The sequence below is a fragment of the Zonotrichia leucophrys genome, chromosome 9, assembly GCF_028769735.1.
Source record: "Zonotrichia leucophrys gambelii isolate GWCS_2022_RI chromosome 9, RI_Zleu_2.0, whole genome shotgun sequence".
Lineage (NCBI taxonomy): Eukaryota > Metazoa > Chordata > Aves > Passeriformes > Passerellidae > Zonotrichia > Zonotrichia leucophrys.
Genome location: NC_088179.1, coordinates 24,342,777 through 24,357,917, shown reverse-complemented (window position 1 = coordinate 24,357,917; position 15,141 = coordinate 24,342,777). Strand labels below are relative to the sequence as shown.

The following is a 15,141-nucleotide window of genomic DNA, read 5'->3' as shown; positions in this document are numbered from 1 at the left end:
ATTTAGTTATTGCTACTTACTGCTATCACCCCTACTCGAAGGAGAACACTGATTTTACCACTGCAGTAGCACTGTGTTGCAACAAACACTGTGAACTTTATTACACCAATTCAACTGGAGTTCCTTTTATAGAGGAATGAATATTTTTGGCTTTTTAAACCGCAAAAAATAAAATGTAAAAAGATTAGCAACATTGTTCTATATAAAGCTAATAACATAGGCAAAATGAAAGAACCACTACAAAGCTTTTATATCTTCCATCTGACTATTCCACCACAGAATGGGATTAATTTCATCCCCATTTCTCTTTTGGAGCCTTGCCAGTGACACTAAGAGGAAGGATAAGAGCTCCATGGCTGGTGCCTCATATCAGGGCTGATAATTTGGAGTCCATTAGCAGGGAATATTAACGAGTACAGATGTATTTCCTGCCCTGTGGGTGAGCCAATCCATACCAAAACCTCCAGAGGTGCAGTAAATTCACATATTCCTTGAGAAAGTCTGTTAGAGTGTGATTAATACATTTGATCGCATTTATAGATATTTCCATAGGTCTGCTTTATACAGCTCATATGATGTGGTGAATGGTTGGATTGATCCTGGAGCCTTTCCCACCCCTAAAGATTGATTGATTCTGTAAGATCATGGCTCTGTACCTGCCTAGCACAGCCTGGTGTGGTCACACACCTGGATTAAACCCCAGTCAGGGCTGGGCCTACCTTGCAGGACACTCCTGACGATGGTTTCTGTGTGCTCAGCCAGCAGCTCAGCCTTGGCAATGGCAGCCAAGGACAGGTAGCTGGACATGTTCCTGCACAGCTCCTTGTTGCCCCTCTGCAGGAACTTCACTGCCACTGGCACGGCCAAGGCCATCACTGGAGGCCGGTTGTAATTCTGCAAAAATGGGGGAAAAAATATTTATGTAATAGTCTAGTGCTGGGCAGAGTAGAGAAACCAAAGTCAAAGCAACAGGGGGAAAAGAGAAAAAAGCTTGTCAAGAAAGGTCATGTTTTGGTACCACCACTGTAGGCAGGAGTCAAAGAAAGAGCAAATACAGAAATTTAAAACTACTGCTGCAGGAAAAGTTAAGAATAGCCCTATTTTTGTCTTCTGCTAGAGGAAGCAGAAGGACAGTAACAAAATATGTGGTGCATAAATAAAAACCAACATAAACAAAATACAGAAGATATGAAGTGCACTAACTACATGCTGCCATTTCTAATGAGACATTTTGTGTTTGGTGTTCCCTGGGAAAGACAGAGGCTGCATCCATCATCCCAAAGCACAGGAAACACCTTGGAGCAGCCACTGCACTGGACACTTGCTCAGTGTAGTAGCTCTAGTATTGGTCATTAATTATTCTGTAATCATTAAGATTTCATTTTTTTATTCAAACTCACAGAATTCCAGAATGGTTTGGGTTGGAAAGGTCCTTAAAGCTCACCCAGTGCCACCCCTGCCATGGCAGGGACACCTCCCCCTGTCCCAGGTTGTTCCAGCCTGGCCTTGGGCACTGCCAGGGACCCAGGGGCAGCCCCAGCTGCTCTGGGCACCTCCACCAATTCCTCTGAACACTGAGATCCTTCAGGAGTGCGAACTCCTCTTCTAAAATGGCTCCAAGCTTCTGAAATCACAGGGTCCCTGAGTGCACCCTGGGGTTTGGAATCAAGGTCAGGAAAGGTTTTCTGTTATTATTGGTACAGAAAATTGTGTGTACAAAGCACACACATCCATTGCCTGCTGAATCCCCACAGCAGCAGGACACATTTGTGTGTCACTGAGCACCCACATTCCTCTGGAGCCTCCTTAACCAGTGCTGTGCTCTCCTCTCCACTCAGATCTTTGAAACTGGAGCACATCCCCATTTCTGAAAATAATCCTGCAGTCTGATTATGTCTAATTAGCAGCTGAAATCCCAGGCAAACCTGGAACCCAGATGTTTCAGACAGCAACAGAACAGTGCGAAGGAAGGCAGAGCAGATTTTCTGGATTTTCATTCTGGAGCAGCCCTGACCAGAATAAATTTAGACTGAGAAACCCCAAATCTGTTATTCCACAGAGTCTGAGTGGCTCTGAGGATTTTCCCCAGGAGCAGAGACTTGGACACTCCCTCCCAGAGACCCCTGGGGGAGAAGGGGCTGCAGCCACCCCTTGGTGTCGAGACAGATCATTCTGGCAGCTGCCATATGACCAAAAGCTGCATCTTTAATGAGAAAAGCCCTTCAAATAAATGGAGCTTTCTGCAGCAGCATGTTTAAATCAACATAATGCCTTGTTATGTTTGGCTGAGACACCACGGAGCAGGAGCCAAATGCTGCTCCAAGTTATTGCTCTGCTACTCCACACAAAGAATGGGAAGATAAGGCTTGGCTCTCTGACTGGGGTTTAAAAGATCTAAGAAAATTCCAAAGAACAATTCCTTTTTTTTTTTCCCCCACCCCTTACAATAAAGATAAAATCCTTAGTTAAGAAAAGGTTTGGATTCAGAGGGAAGGAGAAAGGTTTCATTTGTTCCATGATAAACATCAGGGCAGGAAGGCACACTCAGAAGATGTGGAGGTGACAATGAAGAGCAGATTTCAATAAAGTGATCCAGTGATGTTTGCAAACCTTGGGGACCTCCCTGCTGCTGATATCAACAGAGACCTGCCTGAGATCCAGCCCAGCTGGCAGATATTCATTATTGTTCCAACTGTCCCCCACATCTGCTGGAAAACCTCAGTTTATACCTCTTTGTTTTAATGCAAAGGAGCTTGCCAATAAAAGCTCTGCTTTAGGGAACAGCAAATGTACTTTTATAAATCAGCTGTGGCTGCCCCTGGATCCCTGGCAGTGCCCAAGGCCAGGCTGGGCAGGGCTTGGAGCAGCCTGGGACAGTGGGAGGTGTCCCCATGGCAGGGGTGACACTGGATGGACTTTGAGGTCCTTCCATCCCAAACCATTCCTGGATTCTGTGAGTTACCTCAATGATTTCAAGAGGAATCAGAAAAGTGCAATTCCCCAAGCTCTGAGTTTTAAACATCACCACTCACAAGCACACAAAAAGAGAGTTACCAAAGTATTCTAAAAAGTAAAACAAAGAAAAATTGGCACTGAGAGGACAGCACTGCTGCTGCCAGCCCAGCTCTACCTGCAGGATGCAGCTCATGATGTCAGATGCAATTTTGGCATGCGGGGCATCCTCGTCCCTGCCAGAGGGCGTCAGGTTGTGCTCCAGGCAGGACTCCCAGAGAGCCACCAGGGCCCTGCCGTGCCTCTCGATGGAGGCGGTCTCCCTGATGGCCGTGGTGATGCGCGTGATGCAGATCTCCACCACGGCCTGGTCGTTGTCGTTGCTCTGGTAGTCCTGGGGCAAGCAAAACTCACTGCAGTCAGCTGCTCTGCCAGCACCCCACCAAATTCACTTTTTGTTGCGGCACAGTGTCCATTTTCCCATGTCCACCTTCACAGCAAATGTTCAGCGTGACAGAACTCCGGAATTTGTCATCCCACAGGTCTTAATTCTCATTACTGGGAAGGTATGGACCCCTGTAACCTTATTAATCTTTAATGTGTTTTAAATAACTATTTAATAAAAATTATGTTTCAAGTTTTATTATATCATTATATATAATATATATAATAAACTATATTTATATAGTTTAAACATATATAGTTTAAATATATATTATATATTATATTATATATACATATCTATATAATAATATAATATATAACATATTATATATATATATAATATTATATAATATTATATAATATATATTATTATATTATATAATATATATTATATTATTATATTATTATTTTATAATTTCAAGTTCATCCTTCAAGATGACCTTGAAATATCTTTGAATCTGGTGGGAACTGGATTTTGTCAGCACATTAAAAAAAAAATTAAAAATATTTAAAAATATATATTTATATAAAGAGAGATATATAGAATTTATAAAATATTTGTACATACATAAAAATATAAATAAAATATAAATATTTCTAAAAATTTATAAATATATTTTAATTATTTTCTCTTCAAGTCTTACCAGAAATTTAAATTGTTTATATACCCCCCCTTATTTATACAATATAATCTAATAAAAAATTTTATTAGGGACAACGTTTCACTCACTGCAGCTGAACTAATGATCCTGATCTGCTCAAGAGCTTCGGAGAGGCTCCCTTCGATCTCGGCATCCTCCAGGGAGAAGAGATCCCCCGCCCGGGACAGGTCCTTGTGTGCCAGCACCAGCCCGAAGAGCTGATGCATGGCCCTGCCCAGCCGCCCTCTGCGGGCACCGTGGGCACTCAGCTGGGCACACAACGGGAGCAGGCCCAGCCAGGAGCAACCGGGTTCACATGAAGGATAAATCCGGGCTGTGTTTCAAGGCTTCCTTGGCCCCAGTCTAAAAGAAAACAATAAAAATTAAAAAAAAAAAAAAAAAGAAGAAAAACTAGTAAATGCATTGATTGACGTATTCCAGTTTAGCAAAGATTTTTAAATGTTTGTGAAAGTGTCACACAAGACCCCTGAGCCAGGGACATCCTCAAGCACATTCATGAACTGTGTGAATTTTTATCTTCAAACACTAAGCAGCTTAAAATTAGATTTAAAAATACCTAATAACTGAACCCAAGGTTTTCTTCCTTTCTGTGCACGTTACCTGAGCAGACTGGTCCCTGAACCAGCTGCTGAAGGTTCTAAATCCCTTTCCCTGGTCAGGAGCAGAGCTCCAGGAGGAGGAGGAGGGTGAAGCCTCTTCCTCTCTTCCCTGGGTTGTTATGTCTTGACTCCAGAAAAACATTACTAGCAAGATTGAGAAGATAGCGATCTTTGTTTAGAAAAAACTGTCACTTTTGTTGCCAAAATGATCCCTAGGGGCTTTTAAACTCCTGTAAAACAAAGCCTTGTCTGAGGAATGGAGCAGAGGCTGAGCCAGGCTCACACTTTGAGAAGTGTCCTGCACTTGAGTCCCAAAACTCTGCTTGGGTCCCACGGGGATTCGCTGTGCCAGTTTCTCTGGATTCTTCTCTGGAGTTGACAAAACCACAAGATATATCACTTACAATTATTATTTGAGATATGGAGCACCCTTAATCCCTATTTTATTATCTTTTTCAGAAAAAATAGAAGTCAAATATAATCATAGACTCACAAAACATTAGAGAATTGGGAGGGACCTTAAAGCCCACCCACCATGGGCAGGGCCGCCCCCTCCCACTAGCCCAGGTTGCCCAAGGCCTTACCCAGCCTGGCTTTCAACACTGCCAGAGTTGGGGCATCCACAGAAGGGGCAAAACCAAGGCAAAACACTGAGAACCTTCTGGAAGCAGCCCCCTGGACCAATTTCTATTTTAATAGGCAGCACACTGCACTTACTAATGCCACAAGGCAGGGCTGTTTTAATTTCCCCAGCTCTACCAATGCCATTCCACAGGACTCCCATTCCCATCGAGCAGAAGCAGAAAGGAGCTGAGACTGCAAATCCCGAGGCACAAATCACCCAGCTGAACCACAGGGAGGGTGGCAGGGCAGGATGCTCTCACCTGCTCACACTCAGCCATTCACGAACCCAAAACCAGAAGGTCAGAGAGACACAGACACAGAATTTTTTACCTGTTCGGGATCCCCCCAGGCCATCCTCGGGGATGGGGCCAAGTGCTCTGGCTGCCCCTTTGCTCCTGTGCCCCCGGGCAGCAGGCAGGGCCGGGGGCAGCAGGAAGGCTGGCAGGCAGGCAGGCAGGCATCCCGAGCTGTGAATTGCAGTGCCACAGGGAAGGCATCCCAGGAATGCAGACTAAAGCAGCCTAAAAGTTACCCTTGGCTCCATCAGGTGACCAAAGAGCCCAAATGCAGCGAGGCCTTATCTCTGAATGAGCTGCTCTGTTTCCAGGGCAAAATACAAAGCCTGCTCCACTTGAGGGCAGTTGTTTTTAATAGAGGAAACAGAACTCTCTGTGTTAGTGGAAAGCTATCCTGCCCTGGGAAGGAGGGGAAACAGCCCTCGGTAAGCTCACACTGTTTGAAAGAGAGAGAACAAGTGAACGGCCTTGCTGGAGAGGAGATTTCCTGGCCAAAGGAATAAATGCTGTCGTTCTGCAGCCTTTACTCGAGCACAAAAGAGGGTCTGAGGTTTGCTTTGCCTTTTAACATGAGCCTCAGGAATAGCACAACAAAATGTGCCCACATAATGCAGAAAAATGCTCCAGGAAGGAGCCCTCCCTCGGATCAGCTGCTCTGAAACACAGCAGCCCTTTCTGCAGGAGCTGGCCCTCATCATCCTCCTGGGTCCCCTCCAGCTCAGGATATTCCCTGATCCTTGGGGATATCATTGGCCTTTTGCAAATGATCCTCCCCTGGGTGTGCTCCTGCGCAGCAGCTTCTCAGAGAGCTCCTGAGCTCTACCCAGACAGAGAATTTTATGTGAGTTTTATAGACAACACTCAGGATAACGCAGGAAAACACTTATTTATTGTGATCCCTTGGAAATGGAATTATAGCAAATCCTCTTAATGCTTACATTGTGTAACAGTGCTGGAAATACTTTCCTTCCATCAGCATTAAAGAGAATTGTTCCTTAAGCATTTCCTTGCTCACTACAAGATTTGCTATTAATAGGCAGCTGGCACTGAGCAAGAGGGAAGACAAATCATGTGTCTTATAAAATGTCGTTTTTAAATTTTCTTTTTTTAAAGGGTCAAGCTGGGCAATGAAATTGCTGCAGGGTGTAGCTCCTGAGGTAACTCATCACCTTGAATCTCCATCAGCCTGACTCCACACCACCCATCAGAGTTTTCTCACTGGCTGTATTTGTGTCCCACACACAGAAGGAATGGAGAAGGCAAAGGGTTTGCCCAAAGTTTGTCCATCCTGCCCGGATCCCCCTGGCACTGCAGAGGGGATTCAGAGCAGGAATTCACACCTTTCCAAGGCCAGAACATGGGGAACAAAGCAGGAACTCCAGCGCTGGGAACAAACTTCAACTCATCGTTATGCAGGAAAACACCCTCAGCTCATAACACAAACCACTTGCTCTGGTTCTGGTGCAGTCCCACATTAATTCCAAGGTTTGATCTGGTTTCCAACACCTCCTTTCCCTTTTCATGCCAAGCTGAAAGAGCCACCCTTTCCCTGGGACCTTGAAGCTGCTCCCCTCCAAGGTGAGTCTCTCCACTTGCTGCAGGCACACATTCTTACCAAAGCTCCTTATCAGAAGCAATCAGAATAAAAGCCAGCCTGACAGGTTTCAGAGCTTGAAGCTACTGAATTGGCCTGTTTGCAAAATAATTCCCCCAATAATAGAAGATTAACAATAAAAATCCCATGTAAAAGGGCAGTTGGACCTAGAGGCATCCGAAAGCCATTTGAACTTGAGCTGAAAGGCTGAGCCTTACAGTTTATCAGGAGCTCAGCTGCTGCAGAATGACATTAGAAGGACAAGCAAAAAAATATAATCTTTTAAACCAAAGACAAAGGGAGAATATAATTTTTTTTCATATTTACAGTGAAGGAAATTCTACAAGAAAATATTTTCCTTAACATCCAAAAGACTTGAAATGTAAATCCAGCTGTTTGATTTTTGGGGCGTTATCCCACTGAAAACAGAACCACAACCTTCAAACAGTTGTGCAATGACATTTTTTGTCTAGTTCTGTGCTACACAACACCCATCAGGAAAGCCTTCACTCTGTTTAAGGAATTTTAGGGAACTCAGGCCACTGAAGCTCATGTTAAGTGAACCTTTACAGGATTTTCTGATTTCTTCCTCGCTGGAGCTGCAGTGAGGTCAGGGATGCTCCCATTTCCAATTTCTTATTCCCCACCGAAGGTCTGAGCCACCACAGGTGCCAAAGCTCTTTGCTAAACACAAGGGCATGCTCATTTTCTGAATCTTCAAAAATCTAAAAGGTATAGAATGAGCATCTGGTTCAAAAATGTAACTTACAGTGTCCAGTAAATTCCACAGGAGAGGAAAGTGATCTGGGAATTCCCTCAGCATGGAGAGACTCATTATCGCGGGCACAACACAGCCCAGAGCTCTGAGTAACCTTAAAAAGGAAACAAAATCTCTTTCCTTACCTCTCAGCCATGTTGCCATGCTTAACTCATGGATCACACAGAGTGCTGTGCATGAAAGGCACTGGAGGAAAACAGAAGGAAAACAGTGTCAGTGACTCTTTGCCTTTCCAGACTGTAAAACTCCCCCCAGGACTGCTCCAGGAACGATTGGTTTGCACCAAGCAGGGTTTAACCCTCAGGACCTGGGCTGGTTATTCCACACACCAGCACAGAGTGAACAGAGCAGGTTTGGATTTCCACGCTCTGGGCTTTGCAGTTTGTAACAACTGCATATTTGCTTGTCGTTTCCTTTTCTACGAATGGCAGGAAGATTAGAATCATCCTCTAGGAAAAATTTGAATTTCAGGTGGAATTCCCTCCTATTGAAATTCTTCTTCCCCATCTTACAAGAAAGAATTTTGTGGAATTTCTGTCTCAGAGTTACAGAATATTTGTAATATTGCCAAGACTGCTGGATACTTCCTTCCCCCCTGCACTGACCCAGGGAAAAAAAAGCCTGGACACATTTCCCAAGAACATCCACATATGCGATTCATGGACAGAATATTACAAGATATTTCAGAGAACCTTTCCGCTCTGTGTTGCACTAATCAAAATTTATTTTATTTTTATGCTTGGAAAGCATTTACTCACTAAAACAGAGCATTCTTTCAAAACTTGGAAATAAAGTTCTCACATTTTTCAGTGAAAGGAAAGGATTAAAGATTATATTGAGAGAGCATCATTTTCACACAGGGTGAATAGTCTACAGCAGTTCCCATGGGATCAGCTGCATATATTTAAAATCTTCCCACAAGACAACCATTGTTTCCTATGGGCCTCTCTCTCTTTTTCTGTCAGGACAGGTTTCCACACTTCACATCCCTTGAAATTCCAAGGATGCTGAGCTGGACCAGATGATGAAATGATAAATTATGAAGTCAATTAATTTTAGCTCCTAACATTAATTTAAAACTGGTTTTTACTGACGGAACACCTCGCTGCAGTGCTGGGAGCTGGCTTGCTCTCAGCATCCAGCTCTGGGACACAGGGATCCTGTGTCCCTGTGGAGGCCACTGCGGGACATTCAGCAATTACAGAGCCTTGTCATTCTCTCCTGCCAGAATTGCAGGGCTGGGCCAGCCCCACAGCCTGAGGGCAGCTCGGGGTCCCTCCAATGTGGGAATATTCTCCCCTGTGACGCACTGGTTTGACCAGCAGGTTTGTGGGGCAGAATCTGCCCACGCTGACCCAGCTCTCACCGAGCTCTGAGGCAATTTTGGCTGCACAGCCCATGCAGGAGCTGCTGCTGCTGCAGAGGGGTAGGAATGTACTCAGGAACTTGGCAACTTCTACTGCTGCAAACAGACAACTTGATCAATTTTTTATATACATAAATTACTTGATAATCTGGGTGCTGTCAAGACTGTTTTCTCTGATTTTCAATCTATAAGAAATCCCATTTGGCTGCTGGTTCAGCACACACTGATGCTTTATATAACACTTCATAAGACATAGCATTTTTAACATCAGTGAGGCAGATTTGTAAGAATTCCATGTTTAAATGTGTCCGTGATATTAAATATTAGACTAAACTAAACAACACAGTGCTAAAATGGAATAAATTGCTTCATAACAAACACCAATTCCATCACTGCCACAATGATGCCATCAAAAGCTGCTCATTTTCAAGGCTGCTTAACGAGCTTTTAGATCTGTGACTTATTTTCAGTGCAGTGATGTTACAGAAAAAGAATTTGGTTTAAAGTTCTACACAGGGAATAATGTGTATTTCTGTCTAAAGGGAGTGAAGGAGGAAATGGGGCAGAGCACGAGGGACTGCAGGGTCAGAATACAGGGACCCTGTCATGAGAAATGCCACTCTGGCAGGGAAAATTGGACTAGAGCAGTAAATAAATGCAAAAATCACTGAACCTCAAAGTCTGTTGAAGCAGCAGTCACCAGACAAGCACTGAATGTCCTCAAGTTCCTCCCAGGTACCTGGCAATCCACCCCAGTGTCTCTCCAGCTGGTGATTTAATAGCATGCCAGGGCTCCCCCAAAGCAAGGCTTCAATTCTGGGGCCCAGGGACAAAGTGCCCCAAGCACAGTGAGGGGAAGGAGAGAGCTGAGCCCCAGGAGGATCCAGGGGTGCTGCAGGTTCCTGTCCCACACACACACACTGCTTCTTCCTCCCTGGCATCCCCAGCCCTCCTCTCAGGCATCACTGGAACACATTTCTACATCCCACAGCCCCAGCAATCAGAGAAACGACCACATTCCCTCCAAAGTGCCTCCATTATTTAACACCCAGCCCCGCTCCCCAGCTCCCCTCCTCGCAGCCATTTATTCATTATTCTAGCTGCTACACCAACACATACTTAAGTTATTCATACCTCTCAGAGGCGAGACCTGGGAAAACCATGAATAATTGATGGCAAATTGGCGCTCTGTGGAGGAATTGGGATGGGCTCCATCCCAGCTGCCAGTGCCCCTTCCATCCCCCTGGCTCTGGTATGTGAGCCAGGCTGCTGGCGGGTGCTCAGCCCTGTCAAGCCGACCGTACAGTCTATTCAGTTACCCTGGAGTTGTCATGTGGAATCAAGCAAACAAATATCTTCTCTCCCTCTGCCCCAAGCCCGGCGCTGGAAAACACATCAGGAATAATTCCTCACCCAGCTTAACTTGGGCAGCAGATCGAGTGAAAGTGCTCCCAGCTCGATACGGAATTTGAATTAGTTAAAAGGATTTATCAACAGCCAGTGGTTACATTCAGTTAATTAATAACCTGCTTAAAGTAACAAGGAAATTGCAGAAGTTAATATTACTTTTGGGGCCTCTTCTCGATGGCTGGAGCCTCTCGGTGCCTCTGGAGGAGCTTTAGCCCAAAGAGAAGTCAGGGGAGAGCAGGACACTGAGGAAATGCACCTTGCAGCTGACACTTGTGCCATCTCACCAGCTCTGAACCTCAGCCAGCCCTTCCAAAGGGACCTGCCCAGGTGGGACCCGTGCCCAGGACCTACCTGAGCACCTCCAGAGCTGGCAGCTGTAACAGAAACGATCTCCAAAGCATTCCAGAGGCGTTCTGCACACACCTGACCCTTCCCCACCAAGCATGTCCATATTTTCCCCTTAGCTTCCCTCTGACAAATGAATCCCAGACTCCCACCAAGTGAAGCTTAACTAAAACTGACCCTAGGGATCTGAGCCTGGCTGTGTCCTCCCCTCCTGGGAGAGCACAGCAGCAAATCCCCGCTGGGAGTGTCCCAGCAAGGACATTTTTCTAATAACAGCCAAAGAAATATCAAAGGAACCAAGTGGGAACAGCCAAGTGTAAGGTCAAGCACCCTTGGGCAGCTGCTGGGAGAAAGGAAAGCCTGTTTGCCCAAAGATAATGAGCAGAAATGTTTGTACAACTCTTGTTAGGGCTTTTGTAATACTGAAGGAGTTTATAAATTGTAGGTTTTTAAAAATCTGCTCCTTAGAATACACATTCAGTCACACAGGTCCTCAATTTTGATGGCAATTCCTCCTAATGGCTTTTTTGCTCCTGTTCATTGCACCACAGCCTGGGCAATCAAATACAAAATTAATGGGGAGTGAAGACATTCTTTTAACGATGGTAAAGTTATTATTGTTGTTGTTCTTTAAGGGAAATCCAATTGTGTGTTTCCTACATCTTCCTTTTAGCTCAGGAACTACAGGAACAGAGCTTCTCTCCCACTTCCATGAGACTGTAAAAAAGCTTGTGAGATGATGGCAGGACAGAAATACTCTCACTCTGAAACTCATTTTCTAAACAAGAGATTTTAACATAATAAATGTCACAGGGCAGGGTGGCCTGACTAGGAGAGAACAGGCAGAGGGTTGGATTTTATTTCTGCATCTGATAACAAATTTATTCCTTGTACAGCAGGAATTCAGAGCTTCCTTTGCTCACCATGAACCTAATTTTGGCCTCTAATAGCAGCCAAAATCACCCAGAGACTGTGAATTCCCCACCCCTGGAAGTGCCCAAGGCCAGGCTGGACTGGGCTGGGAGCAGCCTGGGATAGTGGAAGGTGCTCATGGCAGGGGGTGGAACAAGATGAGCTTTAAAGTCTTTGTCTTAATATCAGACAAACCAAGATATTGTGGCAATAAAGCAAAAAGGTTCACATACATCTTTCACCAGCTGAAAGAAGAGAATGTACTTTATGAAAATAGTTTTTTCCCCATCCTGGAAAAAAATAAATTTGTTTTAATTTTTATTACAACAGCTACAATGAATGACGCCCTTTTTCAGCAAAGCCCTGGAAATATTTATTTTGTTAGACTTTTAAAAACAAACATCTTGTTAGGGAAGAGACAGGCTATTGTTCTCCCTCTGACTAATTGGGGAAAAGCAACAGAATATTCCATATTCATTACATTTCAATTACATTTCACCAAAATGACTCATGTTATCTTCCACCCAGACAAAGTGTTTTAATTTTAATAACGACAATGCCGACAGCTACAATACTGTTCTTGCAGAACTTTGCTTGTAAATAATTAACAATTGTTATATAATGACAGAGGGGGAGTTGATAGCTCTATTAATTTCACAGTCAGGCTGGAGTCTCTTTAATTTTGGGTATTCACAAGAACCCATTGCCCTCCCAACATAAAAGGCTAATGGCAAAATCAGGTTTATGTCCCAAGGCCAAAATCCTGTTGTATGCCCGGAATCAGCCATGGAAAACCAAGGAGAATTGTGCAGGACTCACAGATCACACCTCCAGAGGGTTTCAGTTTGGCTAATAATTGTCTGGGCTTGAGGCTGAGGTCTGGAATGGGATAAATAACGAGTCTCAAATCCTGCTCTGTGCTGGGGTTGCCTCTGCAGGGGACAGATCCAGGACATGGCACCACTTATTAATGGCCTTTAAATATGTGCACTCCAAGCAGAACACCCATGAGTGTTCCCCTAATTCACTCATATTCCTAAAATCAGGAAGTGTTCCCGTGATTCTGGTAGAATCAGCCAAGACACAAACATCTTGAGGACCATGTAAAGGTTCCCCTTGCTTCCATACCAAGTCTTGCTTATTCTCCAGTTACCAAGTACCAGCCAGAGTCACAGCCCCTGCTGAAATTAAAAGAGGTTTTCCCTGAATAAAACTCCGGGATTATGACCCAGGTCTTGGAGGAGCCAAACCCTGGCACTGCTGTTGGGGTTTGCAGGTGGGTATTGCCTGGTGCAATGCTCAGAGCTCATTAACAGCTGCCCTGCTCCAAAGGCTCATTTGCATCACAAACCCAACATCTGCTGCGCCTCCGTGGTGATAAACTTGATCACAAACAGGGAAACTTTGCATACTCATTTCTTTAGAACCACTGCTGGTTCAGAGAGGTCTCCAAAATATTCACAAGCAACAGAAAAAGTCACCTCAGCTTCCCTTTGGACAAACTCAAACACACCCAGCCTTGTTTTCACATCCCCACACACATTCACATTTCACATCTCAGGTAACATTTTCATTAACCACCTGCATCATTTCCCCACCGAAGGCATATTTTATTACTTCAGCCATCCCCTTCCACTGGCTTGGCTTTGCACAGACAGGGCTTCCTTAATTGAGCCGCATGGTTGATGGGCTGTGCTAATTGAGCCGCATTCCTCCGCTGCTGCCGGGCTTCCAGACCCTGAGCCCGACCCGACTCCGCTCGGTGCCACCGGAGCCGCAGCTCTGCGCCTTGAGGAGCGCTTCCACAGCCCTGCTGCGCTCCTCACATTCCCGGAGCCTTCTCCCACCTGGGAATACCCGAAGGGCGCAAAAGCTGCATTCGGGCCGCACAGGTTTTTTTAAGGAGAGCCAGGACAAATGAAGGAAGCGGCTGCTGACAGCCCAAGGAACGAACCCTGTGTCCCTGAGAGCAGCAGGGAGGAAAACTCACCCAGCAGAGCAAGAGCGGCTATCCCATACAGAAAAACCCGCCCGGCTCCAGGGACCGCTCCAAGCACGCTGCCGGGTCCTGGGAAGGAGCCAGGAGCCTTTAAAGGGTCCTGGAAGCAGGAAGGAGGAGCGGCATTGGGAGGTGACCGTGAGGAGCCGGCGGTCCCAGCTGCCCGAGTTAAGAGCTCAGCAATCAGGGCAGAGACACCGCGTCTGGAGCCAGGGCGGGTTCCGCACAGCATCCAGCTGTTTCTCACCCTAATTAACTCTACAGGCTAACAGCGATTATTAATATTAATCACCCGGCCTCTGAGGCTGCTAATGAAGCCAGCTAAGCCATAGCAGTGCAAATGGACACGGGGATTTGTGCTGAATTACAGGGGAGAGAAGGACTAACTGCTCTACAAGGTGCTCACACCTTGCTTGAGCACAGGTCTCCTCCTGATTATGGAGAGATGCCTCAATAAGGCATTAAAACCTCTAAAACATCTGCTGAATAAGCTTTCCATCATTAAAGCTGCACCTCAGAGGAGCACGGGGCTCTGAAAGGGGAACAGCTTCCACCAGCACCTCCTTTCACAGCAGCAGCATCACTTGGGAGCGTAAGGAAACCAGGCAGGGGAGAACAGAACAGAAGCAGCACCTCACAGGAAACCTTACTGAAATTAATTCATACCAGCACTGATGTGGAAAGGGCTTGGCAGGCAAAGCTTTGTTTGCTAGATTTGTGGAATTCTTTGTGTAAATAAACATGAAACTGTAGAACGTTGGATTGGAAAATCCTCGAGCTCACCAAACCTGTTGAGGCAAGAGCTGTCAGGTCTAGGCTCACCCGATGTTTGAGCTGATGGTGCTTCCCTAAGCAAAGCTTTTCAACATTCCACAATTAGGAAATTACTCATTAGCCAGAGACTTTTCCCCACTCCATTGGGAACAGAGGACACCAGGTCACTGGTTTGTGCCTGTGTCTGAATTAATGATTCTTTGCTCTCTCAAATGTCTCCTTTTGAAGGAACCATCTCTTTATTTTCATCTCTTTCTCACTCTGCTCATGTTGTCCTGTCCTGTTCCTGAGCAATCCTCACTAAGTTTTCATTTCCTCACTTTCTCTGTGTTTTGGGGCTTCTGTTAGTTTGGATTTGTTTATGGGGTGGTTGTTTTGGGGTTTTT

At 45.3% G+C, this 15,141-nt stretch overlaps 1 protein-coding gene across 3 annotated transcripts in view; it reads right to left on the bottom strand.

Annotated features, from left to right (window-relative positions):
• The window catches only part of VEPH1 (ventricular zone expressed PH domain containing 1), a 60,866-nt gene extending 46,705 nt beyond the window's left edge, over nt 1–14,161 (bottom strand). For all 3 annotated transcript variants that reach the window (XM_064721287.1, XM_064721288.1, XM_064721289.1), the window contains exons 1-5: nt 13,973–14,161; nt 8,075–8,135; nt 4,127–4,400; nt 3,131–3,346; nt 720–894 (exon numbers count right to left, since the gene is read on the bottom strand). In XM_064721287.1, coding sequence (XP_064577357.1) covers nt 720–894; nt 3,131–3,346; nt 4,127–4,264 — 529 coding nt within the window. In that variant the 5' untranslated portion in view covers nt 4,265–4,400; nt 8,075–8,135; nt 13,973–14,161. The remainder of the gene's footprint in view (nt 1–719; nt 895–3,130; nt 3,347–4,126; nt 4,401–8,074; nt 8,136–13,972) is intronic.
• Nucleotides 14,162–15,141: the final 980 nt, after the last annotated feature.